At 37.8% G+C, this 22,179-nt stretch overlaps 1 protein-coding gene across 4 annotated transcripts in view; it reads left to right on the top strand.

Annotated features, from left to right (window-relative positions):
- Positions 1–22,179, top strand: part of LOC140612322 (organic anion transporter 7-like) — a 41,723-nt gene that overhangs the window by 10,184 nt on the left and 9,360 nt on the right. For 3 of the 4 annotated variants that reach the window (XM_072789578.1, XM_072789576.1, XM_072789577.1), the window contains 3 exons: positions 9,172–9,326; positions 9,419–9,587; positions 10,333–10,456. In XM_072789578.1, coding sequence (XP_072645679.1) covers positions 9,172–9,326; positions 9,419–9,587; positions 10,333–10,456 — 448 coding nt within the window. The remainder of the gene's footprint in view (positions 1–9,171; positions 9,327–9,418; positions 9,588–10,332; positions 10,457–22,179) is intronic. The other variant, XM_072789579.1, reaches the window with a different exon arrangement.

A 22,179-nucleotide genomic window follows, 5' to 3' on the forward strand; every position in this document is an offset into this window, starting at 1 on the left:
ATTATGCAGAGTGAACTAAGATAAAACAGGACAAATATTATATTCACTTATATGAAATATTTAGAATAGGCAGATTCATAGAGAAAAAGATAGAGATATCAGAGGGTAGGGAAAAGAGGACTGGAACATTATTGCCTAATGGACACACAATTTCTGTTGAGGATTTTGAAGTTTTGGCAGTGGATAGTGATGATGGTTACACAGCATTGTGAATGTAACTAATGCCAGTGGAAATGGCATTAGTTAAATATGGTGAAATGGCTAATTAAATTTCCATATTATACTGCAATGAAAAAGGAACAAAATCAAGGGAATTAGAAGACAAGTCACACACCAGGAAAAAATATATATATACTTGCAAAAAGGGTTGCATAAAATAAAATCTTTAAAATTCAACAGTAAGAAAACAAACAACCCGATTAAAAAATGAGCAAAAGACTTAAATAGACACCAAAGAAGTTATACAGATAGCAAATAAACATACATATATATGGTATTAGGGAATTGCAAATTAAAACAACAATGTGATACCACTACACACCTATTAAAATGCAAAAAACTAAAGCACTGTCAACATAAATGCCGGTGGAAATGTGGAACAACAGGAATTCTCATTCATTGCTGGTAGGTATGCAAAATTGTACAGTGACTTCTGAAGTTTCTTAAAAATTTTTTTCTTTTAAAAATGTACTTATATTTATTTTTAATTGAGGGGCAATTAACATATAGCATTATATTAGTTTCAGGTGTATAGCATAATGATTTGCTATTTGTATGTATTGTGAAATGATCACCATGATAAGTCTCATTAACATCTGTCACCAAACACAGTTACAGAAGTTTCTTTTCTTGTGAGGTGAACTGTTAATATCTATCCTCAGGAATTTTCAAATATGCAATACAGTATTATTAACCAGAATCTCCATGCCGTAAGTCACATTTCCAGGACTTACTTATTTTATTGTTAGAGGTTTATACCTTTTGACTTCCTTCACTCATTTTTCCCACCCACCCCCACCCACCATTCTGTTCTCTGTATCTACAAGCTTGGTTTTTGTTGTTGTTGTTTCCTTGTCTTGTTTTTTAGATTCCACATATGAATGAGATCATAGGGTCTTTCTCTGTCAGACTTCTTCCCCTTAGCATAATACCCTCACAGTCCATCCATCTAATTGCAAATAGCAAGATTTTTTTTGTGTGTGGCTAAATAGTATTCCATTGTATGTGTGTGTATATGAGTGTGTGTGTGTGTGTGTGTGTGTGTGTGTGTGTGTGTGTATGCCACATCTTTATCCATTCAACCATTGATGGACACTTAGGTTGTTTCCACATTTTGACTATTGTAACAATGCTACATCTCATTCTTTTTTTAGCTGCTATGGCAGCTCATTGTACAGAAACTATGTTTTCTTTCTTTTTTTAATTTCAAGTTAAAAATTTTTTTATTTAAATTCAACTTAGTTAACATATAGTATAATCTTAGTTTCAGAGGTAGAACTTAGTGATTGGTCAGTTGCATATAATACCCAGTTCTCATTACAACATCAAGTGCCCTCCTTAGTGCCCATCATCCAGTTACGCCATTGACCTCTCCTCCAGCAAGCCTCAGTTTGTTCTTTATAGTCAAGGGTCTCTTATGGTTTGCCATCCTCTCTGTTTTTATCTTAGTTTATTTTTCTTTCCCTTTTCCTATATTCATCTATTTTGTTTCTTAAATTCCACATATGGGTGAGTGGTATTTATTGTTCTCTGACTTATTTTGCTCAGCATAATACTCTCTAGTTCCACCCACATCCTTGCAAATGGCAAGATTTCATTCTTTTTGATGGCTGAGTAATATTATATATATTATAATATATATTATATATATTATTATATATATATTATATATTATATATATATTATTATATATATTATATATTATATATATATATAAATATATATACCACATCTTCTTTAACCATTCATCTGGGGGATCCCTGGGTGGCTCAGCAGTTTAGCGCCTGCCTTCGGCCCAGAGTGTGATCCTGAAGTCCCAGGATCGGGTCCCACATTGGGCTCCCTGCATGGAGCCTGCTTCTCCCTTTGCCTGTGTCTCTGCCTCTCTCTCTCTCTCTCTCATGAATAAATAAATAAAATCTTTAAAAAAACCCATTCATCTGTTGATGGAAATCTGGGCTCTTTCCATATTTTGGCTATTGTGGACATTGCTGCTATGAACATGGCAGTTTACATGTGCCCCTTCAAATCACTATGTTTGTACCCTTTGGATAAATACCTAGAAGTGAAATTTCTGGGTTATAGGGTAGTTCTAGTTTGAACTTTTTGAGGAATCTCCATACTGTTTTCCAGAGTGGCCATACCAGTTTGCATTCCCACCAACAGTGTAAGAGGGTTCCCCTTTCTCCACATCCTCGCCATCATCTGTTATTTACTGACTTGTTCATTTCAGCCAATCTGACCAATGTGAAGTGGTATCTTATTGTGGTTTTGATTTGTATTTTCCTGATGTCAAGTGATATTGAACATTTTTTTCATGTGTGTGTTGGCCATCTGTATGTCTTCTTTGGAGAAATATCTGTTCACGTCTTCTGCCCATTGCTTGGCTGGATTTTTTTTGTTTTGGAGGTGTTGAATTTGATAAATTCTTTATAGATTCTGGAACTAGCCCTTTATCTGATATATCATTTGTGAATATCTTCTCCCATTCCATAGGTTGCCTTTTAGGTTTGTTGAATTTCTTTTGCTGAGCAAACCTTTTTATCTTGATGAAGTTCCAATAGTTATTTTTGCTTTTGTTTCCCTTGCCTTTAAAGATGTGTCTAGTAAGAGGTTGTTGCAGCCAAGGTCAAAGAGTTTGCTGCATATGTTCTCCTCTACGATTTTGTTGGATTCCTGCCTCACATTTAGGTCTTTCATCCACTTTGAGCTTGTTTTTGTGTATGGTGGAAGAAAGTGGTCCAGTTTCATTCTTCTACATGTGGCTATCCAATTTTCTCAACATCATTTGTTGAAGAGACTGTTTTATCAAAGATTAGTTATTGAGATCCATTTCTGGGTTCTCTATTCTGTTCCACTGATCTATGTGTCTGTTTTTGGGCCAGTACCACACTGTCTTGATGATTACAGCTTTATCATATAGCTTGAAGTCTGGAACTGTGGTGTCTCCAGCTTTAGTTTTCTTTTTTAACATTACCTTGGTTACTTGGGTTCTTTTCTGGTTCCATACAAATTTTAGGATTGTTTGTTTCAGCTCTGTGAAAAATGTAAATGGTGTTTTGATAAGAATTGCATTGAATGTGTAGTATAGATTGCTTTGGGTAGTATAGACATTTTAATAATATTTGTTCTTCCAACCCATGACCATGGAATGTTTTGAATGTCCAGTCATCACTAACCTCAGCAGTCAGACAACAAAGACAAATAAAAGGCATCCAAATTGGTAAAGAAGTCAAACTTTCACTCTTTGCAGACAACATGGTATTCTATGTAGAAAACTCAAAAGACTCCACAAAAAAATTGCTAGAACTGATACAGAAGTTCAGCAAAGCCACAGGATATAAAATCAACACACAAAAGTCAGTTGGATGTCTAAATACTTACAATGAGGCAGAAGAAAGAGAAATCAAGGAATTGATCTTATTTACAATTGCACCAAAAATCATAAAATACCTAGGAATAAGCATAACCAAAGAGGTAAAGAATCTACTTTGAAAACTGTACAACAGTTATGCAAGAAATTGAGGAAGACACCAAGAAATGATTTCAGGTTTTTATTTAAATTCTAGTTAGTTAACATATATGGTAAAATTGGTTTCAGGTGTAGAATTTAGTGATGCATCACTTACATATAATATCCAGTGTTCATGGGGGTTATTCTGTATGTTAGTAAATTGAACACCAATAAAAAATAAAAAAATAAAAAAAAGAACTCCTTAGCACACACACACACACAAAAAAATAATAATAATATCCAGTGCTCATCAAAACAAGTGCCCTCCTTAATACCCATCTCCTGTGAAATGTACCTCAATGTAAGCTATGGACTTTGGGGGATAATGATGTATCACTGTAGGCTCATTGTGTCAAAAGTCTCTTTTGGTACAAGATATTGATAGGTGGGGACTCTGTGCATGCATGCGGGCAGGATATATGGGAAATCTCTATATTTTCTGCTCAATGTTGCATCCAACTTAAAATTGCTCTAAAAAAAGAAACACAAAAATAAAGGAGGAAAAAATAGGAATATGTGGTTCATAAAGCCTAAAATGATAACCATTTGGCTTTTTACAGGAACTATTTGCTGCCTCCTGGTATAATAGCATTCCTGGGCTCTTTTCTCGTTTTCTTAAATCATTATTTCTCTCTGTTCTTCGCCTTCCACAATTTCCATTAATCTGTCTTCAAACAGTCTCTCTCTTGTGTCCACATGATTGTTAAGTCTATCCAGTGAATTTTTTAATTAGAAACTACTTTTTCACTCCTGAATTTCAATAACTTTGGTTTACCTGTGTTGCTATCTCTCTGAGAATACCTGTTTCTAAGCTGTGAATTTCATTTGTCAAAATTGTAGTTTATTTATGTCTTTGAGAATAGTTATATTACCACTTTAAAATCCTTGTTGGTTAGTTCCAAACTTTGTCTCCTCTCAGCAGAAGATCTGAAATATTTCCATAGTCTAGAGAATGGAATTCCATTTTCTTGGTTCATCACACAGCAGGATACTATGAATTATATCTTAAATATTATAAATATTAAGTTGTGAAGATTCTATTTTCCATTATACTCATCAGTAGTACTGAGTCCATTTTAGCAAATAATTTTCAAGCCTTGGACTAAACTAAAATCTATTTCTCATATAGAAGCTCCAACCTCAGGTCAGATCTCTGTCTATAGTTGACTTGCTTTGAGCAAGATAACTACCTTAGCAACACGATCACAATTTTCTTATGCTAAGGGTACATTTGTCTGATCTTAGACAGACCTATTCAACATCAGTTTCTTGAATCCCTTCCCTTTAAATATCCAATGCAATACCCCATCTTCTATTATTTTTTTAAATTTTTTTAGAGACCAATCATCCCATTTGCTGGTACATTTTTGGTTTAATTGTTAATAACATTCCTTCTTGGTCTCAAAAGTACCCTATTGAAGATGAAAAATTTATGTTCACCCTATTTATTCCTGACTGCAAAAGAAGGGAGAAGACCTATGTTTCAGGGTTTGGAGAAAAGTGATGAAGAAAAATGGTACTCTCAGTACCATAGAGTACAAACTTGTCTCCTTATGGCTCTTTACCCATTGGCAACAATGTTCCTTCCCTATTCCTGCCTCATTTTGAAAGGGTGCTCAAAGCCACCAGCAAATAAGACACAAATATGTACTTTTTTAACCTTTTGTTATTTTCTGACAAAAAAAATCTGCTTATGGTAAAAAAAAATGAGAACATAGATAAAAATACTTTTTACATCATTCATAATTCACATTCTATACTGATCTAGAATCTTCAAAAGGCAATGTCATGAGAAAAATACATGGAGAAATCATTCTAGATTTTGAAAGGTTCACAAAAACACAAAAATCATATGGGATGTGTAACTACCAGAGCATAGATGGGAAAAAGAAAACTAAAATCTAAAAAGACTTTTGGAGGACCTTTTTGGTAACTTGAATGTCATCTGATGGCTAGTAGGGAATTATCGTTAGTTTTCTTAGGTGTGATGATAGAATTGTAATCATATAAGGAACTACTTATATTCTTTTTTAAAAAAATATTTTTGTTTATTTGAGAGAGAGAGATAGTAGGGAGAGGGGCAGAGGGAGAGAGAGAATCTCCAGCAGATTCTGTGCTGAGCATGGAGTCCGCCATGGGCCTTGATCTTGAGACCTGAGATCACGAGCTGAGTCGAAATCAAGAATCAGATGCTTAACTGACTGAGCCACCCAGGCACCCCTAGAAATGACTTGTATTCTTTATACATGTATGCTAAAAAAAATTAGGAGTGATGTGTCATGTAGTCTGTAATTGCCATTCAGATGGTTCAACAGAAAAGAGTTTGTGTGGATGTGTGTGTGTGTGTTCGCACAGGCAAAGAAATAAAGCAAATATAGCAAAATGCTATTTAGTGAGGAATCTGCTTGAGATTTATAGCAATGTTCATCAAAGTATTCATTTAAACTTTCATATTTGACAATTTTCAAAATAAAGAGCTAAGAACAAGTCCACTTGAGTGGGAGCCAACACTGTTATATTTATATCCATCGCAAATATATGTTTTCAGTAAAATTGATAAAAATGTATATGTAATTTTGAAATCTCTTTATACACATGTTTACAGCTCTACATCACGTTTTATTTTCAAAATAAAAAATCTTTTTAGACAGAGTTGGGGTAGGCAAAGGAAGAGGAAGAAAGAGAATCTTAAGCAGGTTCCACACCTAGCATGGACTGTGACTCAGGGCTTGATCTCAGGACTCTGAGATCACAACCTGAGCCAAAATCAAAAGTAGGACACCTAATTGACTGAGCCACCCAGGTGCCCATTAAATAAAATATTTTTTCAAATAAATTTGAGAAACCTATACCAAAAAAGAAGTACATATAAATCTTTCCTAGTTCTCTTCATCAAACACAATTATTCAAACATTAACGTGTTAGCCAAGGTAGCTAGTTACTGTAAGAACCCAAGAATCGTAATTGGTGATTTTAATAAAATCATGATTCTCACTGTCCTCAGTTTGGTGTGGGTCATGTGGCCCTCATCCTCTAGGCAGTGGCTCAGGGAACCACACATCCATTGTATAACTTTTTAATATGCATGTTTTTTGTTTCCAGCCATATTGTCAGAAAAAATGAGCAGGACCCAAGTGGACCTTATATGGACAGGCCTGGAAGTGGTCTTGGCCACTTCTGTCTTTAGTCCATGGTCAGAGTGCAGACAAGTGGCTCTAACTTAAATATAAGGCTGGGAAGAGTAATCTTCCTCTGCATCTGGAAAAAAAAAAAAAAGCAATGGTGAACATAGAGCCAAACTGCATAATTAATAACCGATAAAACAATAGTCTTTATATTTTGCACAGCACAAATTTCTCTTCCTTTGAATATCAAACCACTGATGGGGTTGAATTATCATACTCATTTCATGAGACAGTGTCCTCATTAATTTGGCCATAAATTCCTTTCATGTATGTATGTTTTTGTTTCATTTTTTTCCGGATGCCCCAATCCCATTTCCTTCTTCCCAATAGGGATCAATATAATGCATTGACTATGTTTCTTTAAATTGATATGTGTTTTTACAAAAGAAATGACATTGTTTGGTTTACATATATTTTAATGCACATATTTATGTAAATGTATTATTATCTCATTATTTTTCTTTTGTACACCCACTGCTATGGTTTTGAGGTATATACATGTTCCTATGTGTACTTTTAGTTCATTCTTCTAATTGCTGCATGGTGCTCCAGTAGAAGATCCATTACAATGCATCTAATCCATTTTTTGGTGATGGACAACCAGATTGTTACCAAATGCCTGCCACTCTAAATATCACTATATTTTAAAGATTTTTATTTTGTTTATTTATTTGAGAGAGAGAACACACAAGCACGGTATGAGGAGAAGCAGTCTCCCCATTGAGCAGGGAGCCCAATGTGGTGTTTGATCCGGGGGTTCGGGGATCATGACCTGAGCCAAAGGTAGACATAATTGACTGAGCCACCCAGACACCTGGAGAAGATTTTTTTTTTTAAGATTTTATTTATTTGTTAATGAGAGACAGAGAGAGGCAGAGACACAGGCAGAGGGAGGAGCAGGCTCCATGCAGGGAGCCCGATGCGGGACTCGATCCCAGGAGCCCGGGATCCTGCCCTGAGCCAAAGGCAGACTCCCAACGCTGAGCCACCCAGGCGTCCCTGGAGAAGATATTTTTAGAAAGGAAGGAGGAGCCAAGTGGGGAGTCTACTTCTCTGGCTCCCCCTCCATCTCCCTCTGCCTCTGCTTGCTCTTTCACTCTTCTCTCTCAAATAGATAAAATAAAATAAAATAAAATAAAATAAAATAAAAATACCTTCTCCTTTTCTGTTTCTTATTTTAAAGATTTATTTATTTATTTATTCATGATAGACATAGAGAGAGAGAGAGAAGCAGAGACATAGGCAGAGGGAGAAGCAGGCTTCACGCAGGGAGCCCGACGTGGGACTCGATTCCGGGACTCCAGGATCGCGCCCTGGGCCAAAGGCAGACGCCAAACCGCTGAGCCACCCAGGGATCCTCTCCTTTTCTGTTTCTTTATGCTCATCTTGCCTAATCCTTTCCTCTGAGAACTTACTGTAACCTCTCTGAGCTGTGGCTTCCTTCTATCTTATTTCAGGGAAACGTTGTTCAAGGCCTATAAAGCCAAATTTAGCAGAGATGGACTCTAATGCAACCCATCAGCAACTTTCATGTATTGTTCCTTGGATGTTCCTTTCATAGAGTTTATCTATGACCTGCATGGCCTCAGAGCCTCAAGTACAGATTTAGATCTTGTCTTAGTCAGCTCAGGCTGCCAAATTAAAACACCAGCTGGCTTAAAGGCAGCTGTCTTCTTGGTATAGCCTCACATGGCAGAAAGATAAGGAGAGCAATCTCTTTACTTTGGTGCCTCTTCTTGTAAGAACATTAACACCATCCTAAGGACCCCACTCTCATGACCTCATATAAACCTAATTACTTCCCTCAAAGTCCATCTCCAAATACCATTTCACTGGGTATTAGAGAGTCAATATAGGAATTGGAGGGAGGGGAAAGGACGCAACTTGGTCCATAGCAGCCCCCTCATGTTCTAGACACTGCATAGACTCTATTGAGTTACATGCATGCGTTAGTACAAGGGACATTTGTGATGTGATAAAATTTCCAGTATTGCAACCTGTCTTGGGCAGCTTCAGTTGGTCTCAAAGATCTGGTAACAGACTGGGGAAGAAGCTTTGTTATACTCAGCATCTGTTCACTAACAGAAAGGTTGCTTCTGGGACGATCTCCTGTTGACTACTTGTTGATTCTTTGAAGTTTCAAGGGCAAAGTTTCACTTATTAAAACATGCCCTAAATTTCAAAGTGTGCCTTCTTTTAGTAATTTTTGTATCGGATTGCTATTCCCATGTCTAACGTGTTCCCATTCCTCAGGTTGGGGAGGAGGTTAATTCTCAGGTGGTGTTTCCTCCAGCTGGCCATTGCTGACACCTGCGCAGCCTTTGCTCCCACCTTCGCCATTTACTGTGTGCTCCGCATCTTGGCTGGCTGTTCTACCATGACCATCTTGACAAATACTACTATGTTGTGTAAGTAAACACTTTGGATCTTTGACATTTTCCAAGCCATGACTTTGACATTCCAACTTTGGAGTCAAGATCCTGTTTGTGTTTTCTTTCAGTTGTAGAATGGACAGAACCCCGACTGCAAGCCATGGCAATAGCAATGACTATCTGTGCTGCTTGTGTGGGACAGATGACCCTGGGAGGACTGGCTTTTGCCATTCGAGACTGGCACACCCTTCAGCTAGTGGTTTCTGTACCATTATTTGTCTTTTTTCTTTTCTCAAGGTATAATCTTTCTTTTTTCCTTTGTCTTAGAGGATCCTGGGATCCAAGATACATGGAATCAGGTTCTAAGAATTCTGTTTGGTTCTTAGGTAACACTTGAGCACATGTTCTCCTAATAAGTGTCCTATGTACAATTCAAGAAGCTGAACAGGTAGGGTTGCCAGATAATATCAAGGACACTCAGTTAGATTTGATTTTCAGGTCAATAACAAACTTTTTGGTATAATGTTGCAAATATTTCATGGAGTATAGCTATACTAAAAATTATTCATAGTTTATGCGAAATTTCTATTTATCTGAGAGTTCTGTATTTTTATTTGCTAGCCTGATAAAACACAGGATGTCTCATTCAGGTGAAATTTCAAATAAACAGTAAATATTTTTCAGTGTAAGTAGGTCCAAAACATTGCACGGGACATAGTTTCACTCAAGAGTTACTCATATTCACTGTTTATCTAAATCCAGATTTAACTAGGCACACTATCTTTATTTGCCAAACCTGGCAATAGTCCCTTGAATAAGAGTCAAGGGACAATATGACTCCTGCTCTATATTGCCAGTCGTGAAAATGTGCTGCATAGAGAGGTCATCCTCCCAGTTTTTTAGTGGTACAAGAGAGCATAAATTTATATTTTCTGGTATAACAAAACAAGAGGCAGGTATTAGAGGGGAGGAGAGAGGCATTTCAGGACAAAGAGCATGGGCATGTGAAAGACTTGGCTGCACCTCTGTCTTCTTTGATCAGGTGTCTGGCAGAGTCTGCTCGGTGGCTGATTATCACCAACAAACCTGAGGAGGGCTTAAGGGTACTTAGAAAAGCTGCACACAGGAATGGAAGGAAGAATGCTGGAGAAGCCCTCACCATGGAGGTGAGCAGGAAAAGGAGCTGGTTATGGGATGTAGGGAACACGTGACATGACATAAGCACTCATTGGTATCAGTAAGGTGAATAAAGGGTGGGATGGAGTTCTGGCTACAGATCTTCTTACCTCATTGTCTTGGTTCTCAATGGCTGTCCACATTGTCTGGGTTAATATAAAGAGAGAATACCCTGTTACTGGGAGCCGAACACAGATAATTTTACTCAACAGGATCAGATAGCTCTCAGTGTTGACGATTGTAAAGATTGTATATTTGTTAGAGAAAGTAACAAAAGTGAATCCATTTCTCTCCATTAATATTCTTTTTTAAAAAAATAAGAAAGACTTTATTATTTTATTTTTTTTTATTCCATTAATATTCTGATGGCCTTTTTCCAGGACAGTAAGACCAGTAGAAGGGAGGTTTAGTGACAACACAGAATAGAGCATGTTAACTTGGGCGTACACTCTTTCATTAATGGTATTTATTGAGTGCTCCCCGGGGCAGGCCACTACTGTTCCTTACAGGAAATATGGCATTGGCCACAAGAGTACACGTCTTTGCTTTGTGGAATTTACATTCTACTTATTACAAGTTCCAAAAGCATGACTGAGTGGAAATGCCTCAGAGATGTCTTTTTCCCCTACCCTGGGTCTGGAAGGCAGATATTGCTGTGAATCATTAAGTAAACCATATATCATGTCATGAACATATAAATTATTTATTAAAAGATTGTAACATTCCAGTCATGGTGCTTGATCCTAAATAGTAGTATAGGTCAGATGTGTTTCAAGAAACTTTAGTATTAATAAGAGAAAAATCAAGATGTCTTAAAGTTAATACATATTATGAAATCTATTTTCTTAAATTTTTAACTGTACAATACAGTATAATTAAATACAGTGATCTGTAAATCTTCCTTGACTAAAACTCTGTACTCCTTGAACAGCAATCTCTCAAATCTCTTGTCCCTATTCCTTGGTAACCACCTTTCTATTTATTGTTTTATTATTTTAATATTTTATATACTTCATATAAGTGGAATTGTGCAGTATTTTGTCCAGTGATTGCCTTATTTCATTTAACAAAATGTCCCTGAGATTCATCTGTTGTAGCATATAGCAGGATTTCCTCTGTTTATGGATAATATTCTGTTGTATGTATATGCCACATTTCTCTACCCATTCATCCACTGATGGACATTTAGTTTGTTTTCATTGGTTTGGCTATGGTGATTAGTACTGCAGGGAACATGTATATGCAAATATCTTAAGATCCTGTTTATGATTCTTTGGGGTATATAACCAGAAATGGTACTGCCAGATTGTGTGGTATTTATATTGTTAGCTTTTCTGTTTGGAATGATAGGCGGATGGAAAGAATTCTAAAAGAGGGAAAATCATCTACCCTTATTTAATTGGAAAAGGAGAAGATTAGGATCTAGACGGTCAAAGAGGAATAATAAAATATTGAACATGTTCAATGGCACATCTGAAGGATTTTTCTTAAAACAACTTTGTGCAGGTGATGAACCACTAAATTCTACCCCTGAAACCAATAATACATATATGTTAACTAATCTGAACTTAAATAAAATCTAAAAATATCCAGCTTCATTGATGTATGATTGACATACAAGAGCTGTGCAGATTTAACGTATACAAGTTGATGAATCTGATATAACCAAACAGCATCACAACCCATGCAATAAACATATCCATCACCTCCTAAAGCTTTCTCCTGCCCTTTTTATTCATTAGTTTTGTGGTAAAACTTAATATAAGACCTATTAATAGCAAATTTGCAATATATAGTGTAGTATTTGTACACTGTAAGATCAGTTTTCAGTTCATTCTGTTACATGTAAATATCTAGTTTTCCACAACACTATTTTATTGAAGACACTAGCCTGTCCCCACTGTGAATTTCTGGCACCAGTGTCCAAGATCAAGTGACCACATATGCTGAGTTTATTGCTGTTTTGCTTCATTGGGATACATGTCTGGTTTTATACCAGTACATCTCTTGGCGACTGTAGCTTTGTAATATACTTTGACACCAGAACATGGTGTCAAACATGTCAACATCTACCCCTTTGTTTCTGTTCAAGAATGCTTTGATTGTTAAGGGTTTTCTGTGTTTCCGTATGAATTTTAGGATTGCCTTTTCCTTCTTTTTTTGAGGAATAATTGACACAAAATATTACATCACAACATAGTGATTCAACAATTCTATACATTCTACTGTGCTCACCACAAGTATCGCTACTATCTGTCACCATGCAATGCTAGTACAACACCATTGACTATATTCCCGTGCTACGCTTTTCTACTTCATGAATTTTTCACTCTGTAACTGGAAGCCTATACCTCCCACTCCACTTCATCCATTTTGCCCATCCCCTCACCTCCCACCCCTCTGGTAACCATGTTTGTTCTATGTATTTATTGATCTGTTTCTGCTTTTTGTTTTGTTTTTTAGATTCCACATATAAGTGGAATCACTTACCATAATATCCTATAGATCCACCCATTTTGCCACAAATGACAAGATCTCACTCTTTTTTATATGGATGAGTAATATTCCATTATATATATACACACACATATATACTTTATATACATACATATATATTATACACATACCATATCTTCTTTATCCATTTATCTGTCAATGGACATTTATGTTGCTTCCATATCTTGGCTATTGTAAATAATGCTGCAATAAACATAGGGGTGCATATATTTTTTTGAATTAGTGTTTTTGTTTTTCTTGGGTAAATATCTAGTAGTGAAATTACTGGATCACATGGTATTTCAATTTTTAATTTTTTAAAAAGATTTATTTATTTATTTTAGAGAGAGTGTGCACATGTGAGTGGGGGCAGGGGCAGAGTCAGAGGGAGGGGGAGAGAAATCCTCAAGCAGACTCTCTGCTGAATATAGAACCCAACTCTGGGCTGGATCTCAGGACCCTGAGATCATGATCTGAGTTGAAATTAAGAGTGGGATGCTCAGCTGACTGAGCCACCCAGGTATACCTCTCTATTTTTAATTTTGAGGAAGCTCCTTGCTGTTTTCTGCACCAATTTACATTTCCACCATGTTACATCTTTTTATTGAACTGTTCCTTTTATCATTAGGTAACGTCCTTCTCTGTCTTTTGTTACAGACTTTAAAAAAAAAGTTTTTGTTTATTCATGAAAAACACAGAGAGAGACAGAGACAGAGACAGAGACAGAGGGAGAAGTAGGCTCCCTGCAGGGAGCCTGATATCGGACTCAACCCCAGGATCCTGGGATCATGACTTAAGCCAAAGGCAGATGCTCAATCACCACGCCACCCAGGCGCCCCTACAGTCTATGTTTTAAAGTCTATTTTGTCTGATATGAGTATTGCTACCCGAGCTTTTATTTTTCTTTCAATTTGCATGGAATATCTTTTTCCATCCTTTCACTTTCCGTTTGTATGTGTCCTTAGGTCTGAAGTGAGCCTCTTATAGACAGCATACGGATGGGTCTTTTTTTTTTTTTTTTTTTTTAAGATTTTATTTATTTTTTCATGAGAGACAGAGAGAGAGAGAGGCAGAGACATAGGCAGAGGGAGAAGCAGGCTCCATGCAGGGAGCCCGACGCGGGACCCAATCCGGGGATCACACCCCAGACAGAAGGCAGGCACTAAACCGCTGAGCCACCCAGGGATCCCTTTGGGTCTTGTTTTGTTTTTGTTTTTGTTTTTTGTTTGTTTGTTTTGTTTTTTTTTTATTTATGATAGTCACACACAGAGAGAGAGAGAGAGAGAGAAGCAGAGAGAGAAGCAGGCTCCATGCACTGGGAGCCCGATGTGAGATTCGATCCCGGGTCTCCAGGATCGCGCCCTGGGCCAAAGGCAGGCACCAAACCGCTGTGCCACCCAGGGATCCATGGGTCTTGTTTTTTAATCCATTCTGCCACCTCATGTCTTTTGATTGGAACATTTAGACCATTTACATTTAAATGGTAAACACTACCTTTACTGTATGTTTGCTTTTACTCATGAAATATTTTTCCTTCCAGAATTTTCTCACTTCTATTTTTTTAAAGATTTTATTTATTTATTCATGAGAGACACAGAGAGAGAAAGAGAGAGGCAGAGACACAGGCAGAGGGAGAAGCAGGCTCCATGCAGGGAGCCGGATGTGGAACTCAATCCCGGGACCCCCGGGTCATGCCCTGGGCCAAAGGCAGACACTCAACTGCTGAGCCACCCAGGCATCCCAAATTTTCTCACTTCTAATTATATCCTTTTCTTTTCTACCTAAAGAAGTCTCTTTAACATTTCTCACAAGGCTAGTTCAGTGGTGGTGAACTTTCATTCTTTTAAAGATGTATTTATTTATTTATTTATTTGAGAGAGAGTACATGCATGCACAGAGGGGGAGGGGCAGAGGGAGAGGGAAAGAGAATCTTAAGCAGACTCTGTGCTGAGCAGAGTTCCATGTGGGGCTCAATCTCATGACCCTGTGATCATGACCTGAACGAAAACCAAAAATCAGGTGCTTAACCAAGTATGCCACCCAGGTGGCTTAGTGGTGATGAACTTTTAAAACTCTATCTCTCCTCATTTTTCCATGGCAATTGGTTCCAGGCGCACTTGGGAACGCCGAAGAATGGAAAAGAACCGACTTGCTAGAATGTGGTTCAGCTCCAAAGACCTTAAAGTTTGGAGGATGAGATAAGACCTGTCTCTATGAACTAGGCATTACCGCGGTGCTCCGGCATCTCTTCTCTAAGCCTGAGGAATCCAACTGACCTCCACAGTGAATACAGGTTGATTTGATGGTGATCCATTCATCTATTTACATAGGCTCTGTGCCCAACATGGGGCTGAAACTCAGGACCTCAAGATCAAGAGTTGGGTGCCCCACTGAGCCAACTGAGCCAGCCAGGCAACCTTTGCTTTATTTCTTCTGGGTACTCCCTTGATCTGTCCAGGGTTGAGCTCTCCAAAAGCAACATTAAGGATGGAGCAGCTTGTTTCCTGTATGCTACCCCAAAGTCTCCAGAGTTAACAGGTCCTGTTACCTATAACCTGCTTGTTTGCTGAAAGGTCCAGTACCTTGTGTGGGACTCAAGAATGATTTGAGGAACCCTAAGCCATTTTTCTGTTCAGCTCCAGTCTGAGGTCTAAAGAAAGAAGGATCCCTGGGTGGCGCAGCGGTTTGGCGCCTGCCTTTGGCCCAGGGCGCGATCCTGGAGACCCAGGATCGAATCCCACGTCGGGCTCCCGGTGCATGGAGCCTGCTTCTCCCTCTGCCTATGTCTCTGCCTCTCTCTCTCTCTCTCTCTCTCTCTCTCTCTCTCTCTGTGTGTGATTATCATAAATAAATAAAAAATTAAAAAAAAAAACTCTATCTCTCCTTCCATTCTGAATGGTAATCTTGCTGATTAAAGTATTCTTGGTTGTAGGTTTTTTTTTTTCCTTTCAGCACTTTGAATCTATCATGTCACTCCCTTCTGGCCTGCAAAGTTTCTTTTCTTTTCTTTTTTTTTGAAGATTTTATTTATTTATTCATGATAGACACAGAGGAGAGGCAGAGACATTGGAAGAGGGAGAAGCAGGCTTCCTGTGATGTGGGACTCCATTCCAGGATCCCAGGATCAGGACCTGAGCCAAAGGCAGATGCTCAACCACTGAGCCACCCAGGTGCCCCAGGCCTTCGAAGTTTCTGATGAAAAATCACCTCATAATCTTATGGGATTTCCCTGTCCCGTAACTAGTAGATTCTCTCTTGCTGCTTTTAAAATTGACTATCTTTAATCTTTGGCATTTTAATTATTATGTATCATGGTGTGGAATTCCTTGAGTTCATTGTATTTGGGGCTCTCTGTGTTTCCTAAACTTTGATGAGTGTTTCCTTCTGTAGGGTAGGGAATTTCTCAGCTATTATTTCTTCATATAAGTTTTCTGCTCCTTCCTCTCTCTCCTTTTCTGGGATCCCTATCATGTGGATATTTATTTGCTTGATGCTATTCAAGAGATCCCATAAGATATCCTCATTTTTAAAAATTCTTTTTTAATTTTTGCTGTTCAGCTTGGGTGTTTTCACTCAAGCTTTGGATATTTTCCAGATCACTAATATGTTCTTCTGCATCCTCCAATCTTTTGTTGATTCCCTATAGTGTCTTTCATTTCAGTTCTTGTGTTCTTTAACTCTGACTGGAAGGAGTTCCAGCAGCTCTCCTACAATTTGGCAGAGTTGTAGGGCTTAACTTTTTATATTTCATGTGCTCTTTTTAGAATTTTTAAAAATATTTTATTTATTGATTTATTTGAGAGAGAGAGAGAGCAGGGGCAGGAGCAGAGGGAGAGGGAGAAGCAGACTCCCTGCTGAGCAGGGAGCCTGATGTGGGGCTCAATCCCAGGACCCTGAGATCATGACCTGAGCCAAAGGCAGACCCTCAACCAACTGAGCCACCCAGGCAACCCTCGCATGCTCTTTTAAATTGGCTTTTTTCCCCCGTGCCCCAGGGAAGACGAGTCTGCTCAGTCTCACTGCAGTTTATAGCGTCCAAGGTGGGGGTCCCTTTGTTATTGTATCTCCATCTCTCTTGCCATTTTCTGTGTGGTCTTTCTATCTTTTCTTGAGTAGAAGCTGTTCAGTCAGCCCTCAGTTCTTCAGGATGACTTTCTCCATGAGTAAGTATAGATCAGTGTGTCCTATGGAGGAGGCGAGTTCAGGGTCTTCCTATGTTGCCACCCTGGACTGGAACTCCAGATTAGTTTTCTTCTTCTTTTTTTTATTTTAAAAATATTTATTTGATGCTTCATTCTGCAAAGGATTTGATGATTAAAAAAAGTATTTGATGATTTATAGCATTCACAAATGTGAATCACTTGTGAAGAAAATAAAAATCAAAATTTTAAAAATATTAAGACTGTAGAAAGAATAACACCAATGCATAAATGAATATGTATATTCTATATGTATATATGTGTCCATATATTATATATTTATCTGTGTATATATACATATATGTATATGAATATATACATATATATATTCTCCAATGTAGATGATTGGAGACAGTCATATATATTCATAGACAATATTCATCAATATATTTTGAATCCATACAACCATTTCTCAACTCTACTGCTACCATTACACTCCACATCCTTCTTCTCTTTGGCCTAGCTTCTTTCCCACCTTCACTGTTGCCCCATTCTCATCCCTTGCTCAGAAAGTAGTCAGAGTGGAGCACCTGGGTGGCTCATTTGGTTAAGCATCCAACTCTTGGTTTTGGCTTAGGTTGTGATCTCAGGGTCCTGAGATCCAGCCCCACATCAGGCTCCACGCTCAGTGAGGAATCTGCTGGAGATTCTCTCCCTCTGTGCCCCTCCCCACACTTGTGCATGCTCTCTGTCTCTCTCTCTCTCTCTAAAATAAATAAATACATCTTTAGGGGAAAAAAAACACAAAGGAAACAGCCAGAGGATACTTTAGAAACATAAGCCTGGTTCTGAAAAGCACCCCTGCTGCTCCTGCTTAACATCCTCTACAGGTTTCCTCTTGCATTTAGGATAAAAGTCAATGTCCTTCAATATGTCCCACTAAGCTTTTTGTGGTGTGATGCTGACAGCCTTTAGTGGCCATTGTTGATTTTGAGCTGTCCATTTGTACTTCCTAATTGCAACCTGGTTTTCTTTTAGGGAATGAATCACCTCTTTCCCATTGGATACAGTCTGGTGGAACCATCAATCAGGCGCTGTCTTTTCCTAGGCATGGGGGAAGATTTTTTTCAAGCATGTCTTAAGATCAAGGCCAATAGATGCTCCAGGAATGTGAGTTGAGGGACAGAAGTGAAAGTTGGTTAAAGGTGTTTTATCCAGGAGGCGAGTAACTATATCTGGCCATTCCTACCACAAGACTCTTTCTGGCCTTCCTGCGCCCTAGTGCTTTGGAGATTCCTGAATCCTGCCTATTTGAAAGCCTTTCCATCAATTCAGGACTGTTTTTTCCCCATTTCTGTAAAGAATGCCATTTAGATTTTTATAGAGATTATATTAAATCTATAGATCATTGGGGGTTCTATGGGTATTTTAACACTAGTAATTCTTTTAGTCCATGAACATAGGATATCTTTCCTTTTTTTTTTTATGTGTCTGCTTTAATTTCTTTCTTCAGTGCTTATAATTTTCAGTATACAAGTCTTTTATTCCTTTGCTAAGTTTATTCCTTAAGGACCTTATTGTTTTTGAAGCTATTGTAAACCAAATTTTTAAAAATAGGCTCCATCCCCAGCATGGGGCCCAGTGTGGGGCCTGAATTCTCTCTCTCTTTTTTTTTATTGATCACCAAAATTTTATTGGTAAGCAAAATCCTATAGGTAATGCATCTCTTAGTGATAAGTAAGTCCAGGAGAACAAAACTTTTGTTATAGGTATGTCACTTAGTTTTTCGAACTTCTAGCACATTGTGGTGCCTGAATTCTCAACCCTGAGATCAAGACTCGAGCTGAGACCAAGAGTTAGATGCTTAACTGACAGCCACCCAGGTACCCCAGCAGAATTGTTTCTTTAATTTCATTTTCAGATAGTTCGTTGCTGGTATATAACAATGCAACTAATTTCTCTATTTTGATTCTGTATTCTAAAGCTTTACTGAATTCATTTATTAATTCTAACAATATTTTGGAGGCTTCTTTAGGGTTTTCTACATATAAGATCATGTCATCTGCCAACAGAGATAATTTTACTTCTTCCTTTTGGATTTTGATGCCTTCTATTTATTTTTCTTATTTGATTGTTCTGCTAGGACTTTCCAATCCTATGTTGAATTAAAGTGTCATTCTTGTCTAGTTCCAGATCTTAGAAGAAAAGCTTTCAGTTTTCCACCATGGAGTATACTCTTGCCTGGGGGCTTTTCATATATGGCTTTTAAGATAAGTTCCTTTAATACCGTATTTCTTAACAGTTTTTAAAATCATGGATGTGTGTTGAATCCTGTCAGATGCTTTTTTACATCTATTGAGATGATCATATGGTTTCTACCTTCATTCTGTTGATGTGGGGCATCACTTTTTAAATTTGCTTATGTTGAATTATCCTTGCATTCCAGGAGTAAATCCCACTGAGTCATGGTAGACAGTGTGCTGTTGAAGTTGGTTACTAATATGTGGTTGATAATTTTTTCACCTTTGTTCACCAGGGATATTGGCCTATTTCTTTTCTTATGATGTTTTTGTCTGACTTTGGTATCAGAGTCATACTGCTTCATAAAACAAATTTGTTAGTGCTTCCTCTTACTCTGTTTTTTGGGAAAGTTTGAGAAGGATCAGTGTTCATAATTTAAATGTTTGATAGGATAGAATTCACCTGAGAAGCCATCTGGTATTAGGCTTTTATTTCTGGGCTACTTTATTTTCTTTTTAAATTCTAGTTGGTTAACATACAGTTCAATATTGGTTTCAGGAGTAGAGTTCAGTAGTTCATCATTTACATATAACAGCCAGTGCTCATCATAGTACCCTCCTTAATACCCATCTATCCCACCTCCCTCCATGAACTCTGTTTGTTCTGTATAGTTAAAAATCTCCCATGTTTTGTTTCCCCCTCTCAAATGTTCATCCATTGTTTCTTAAATTCCACATATGAGTAAAATCATATGTGAATGGATAGAGAAGATGTGGTCTATGTATACAATGGAGTATTACTCAGCCTTTTGAAATGACAAATACCCACCATTTGCTTCGACGTGGATGGAACTGGAGGGTATTATGCTGAGTGAAATAAGTCAATCGGAGAAGAACAAACATTATATGGTCTCATTCATTTGGGGAATATAAAAATTAGTGAAAGGGAATAAAGGGAAAGGAGAGAAAATGAGTGGGAAATATCAGAGAGGGTGACAGAACATGAGAGACACCTAACTCTGGGAAACAAACAAGGGGTGGTGGAAAGGGAGGCGGGCAGGGGGTTGGGGTGACTGGGTGATGGGCACTGAGGGGGGCACTTGATGGGATGAGCACTGGCTGTTACGCTATATGTTGGCAAATTGAACTCCAATAAATAAAATTTTTTTAAATCATATGGTATTTGTCTTTCTCTGATTGACTTATTTGCTTAGCATAATACACTCTAGCTCCATCCACATCATTGCAAATGGCAAGATTTCATTCTTTTGATGGATTTTCATTTCTTTTTGATGGCTTTTCATTTCTTTTTGATGGCTAATATTCCATTATATATATGTGAGATATATATATATATATATGTCACATCTTTATCCATTCATCAGTTGATGGGGTTTGGGGCTCTTTCCATAGTTTACCTATTGTTGATAATGCTGCTATAAACAACAGGGTGCATGTACTTCTCTGAATGTGTGTTTTTGCATCCTTTGGATAAATACCTAGTAGTGCAATTGCTGAATTATCGGGTACTTCTATTTTTAGCTTTTTTTCAAAAAAATATTTTATTTATTTATTCATGAGAGACACAGAGAAAGAGAGAGAGGTAGAAACACAGGCAGAGGGAGAAGCAGGCTCCATGCAGGGAGCTGGATGCAGGGACCCTGATCACACCCCGGGCCGAAGGCAGGTGCCAAACTGCTGAGCCACCCAGGGATTCCCTATTTTTAGCTTTTTGAGGACTATCCATACTGTTTTCCTGAGTCACTGCACCAGTTTGCGTTCCTGCCAACAATGCAAGAGGGTTCCCCTTCTCCATATCCTCACCAACATCTGTTGTCTCCTGTGTTATTAATTTTAGCCATTCTGAAAGGTGTGAAGTGGTATCTCATCATGGTTCTGATTTGTATTTCCCTGATGATGAGTGATGTTGAGCATCTTTTCATGTGTCTATTAGCCAAGGGTGTCATTTTTGGAAAAATGTCTTTTGTCCATTTCTTAACTGGATTATTTGTGTTTTTGGGTGTTCAGTTTACTAAGTTCTTTATAGATTAGATACTAATACTTTTTCAGATATGACATTTGCAAATATTTCCTCTGGGATATTTTTTCATTACGGTTTTAATCTTATTTGTCTTTGGTCTCTTCAGGTTTTCTATATATTCTTGATTCAGTTTTGTGTGTATGTTTCTAGGAATTTATCTATTTCTTCTCAGTTGTCCACTTTGTTGGTATATAATTGTTTATTATAGTCCCTTGTGATCTTTTTCATTTCTTGGGCATCCATTGTAATGTCTTCTCTTTCATTTCTGATTTTGAATTTTCTCTCCTTTTTTTTCCATGGTCAGTCTAGCTAAAAGTTTGTTAACTTTGTTCATCCTTTAAAAAAAACCCAGCTCAAATTTATCAATTCTCCCTCACCCCAATAATTCTTCATAGCCTTGTACTGGTGTTTGTGCACCTCTTCTAGTTTTCACAATCTGGCTTTGGCAGGAAAAGCCCTTCACTAGTCATCTTGGCTGGAGATTATGGGTATGCCAGTTAGCAGGGTTCATCAGTAGGACTGCTGTCTGGGTCCATGGATTTGTGGACCATTTGACAGGGTCTGCAGGTATGTTCACGGCCAGGTTCATGAACAGACAGGCCAGGTTACAGGCTTGATAAAACCTCTTTGAAGTAAAGCAAGGGTGGAATGTGAATACCAAGGAGGAAGACATAAGCCAGATTGCAGACATGCAGGAACTGAATGCTACTTGAAATTAGTTGTATTTGAAATAGGCCTTACAGGTTAGGGTAGAACTAGCCAGGTTTAAATCAAGTAGGCATATGATGAGAGCAATC

The sequence above is a fragment of the Canis lupus genome, chromosome 21 (assembly GCF_048164855.1).
Source record: "Canis lupus baileyi chromosome 21, mCanLup2.hap1, whole genome shotgun sequence".
NCBI lineage: Eukaryota > Metazoa > Chordata > Mammalia > Carnivora > Canidae > Canis > Canis lupus.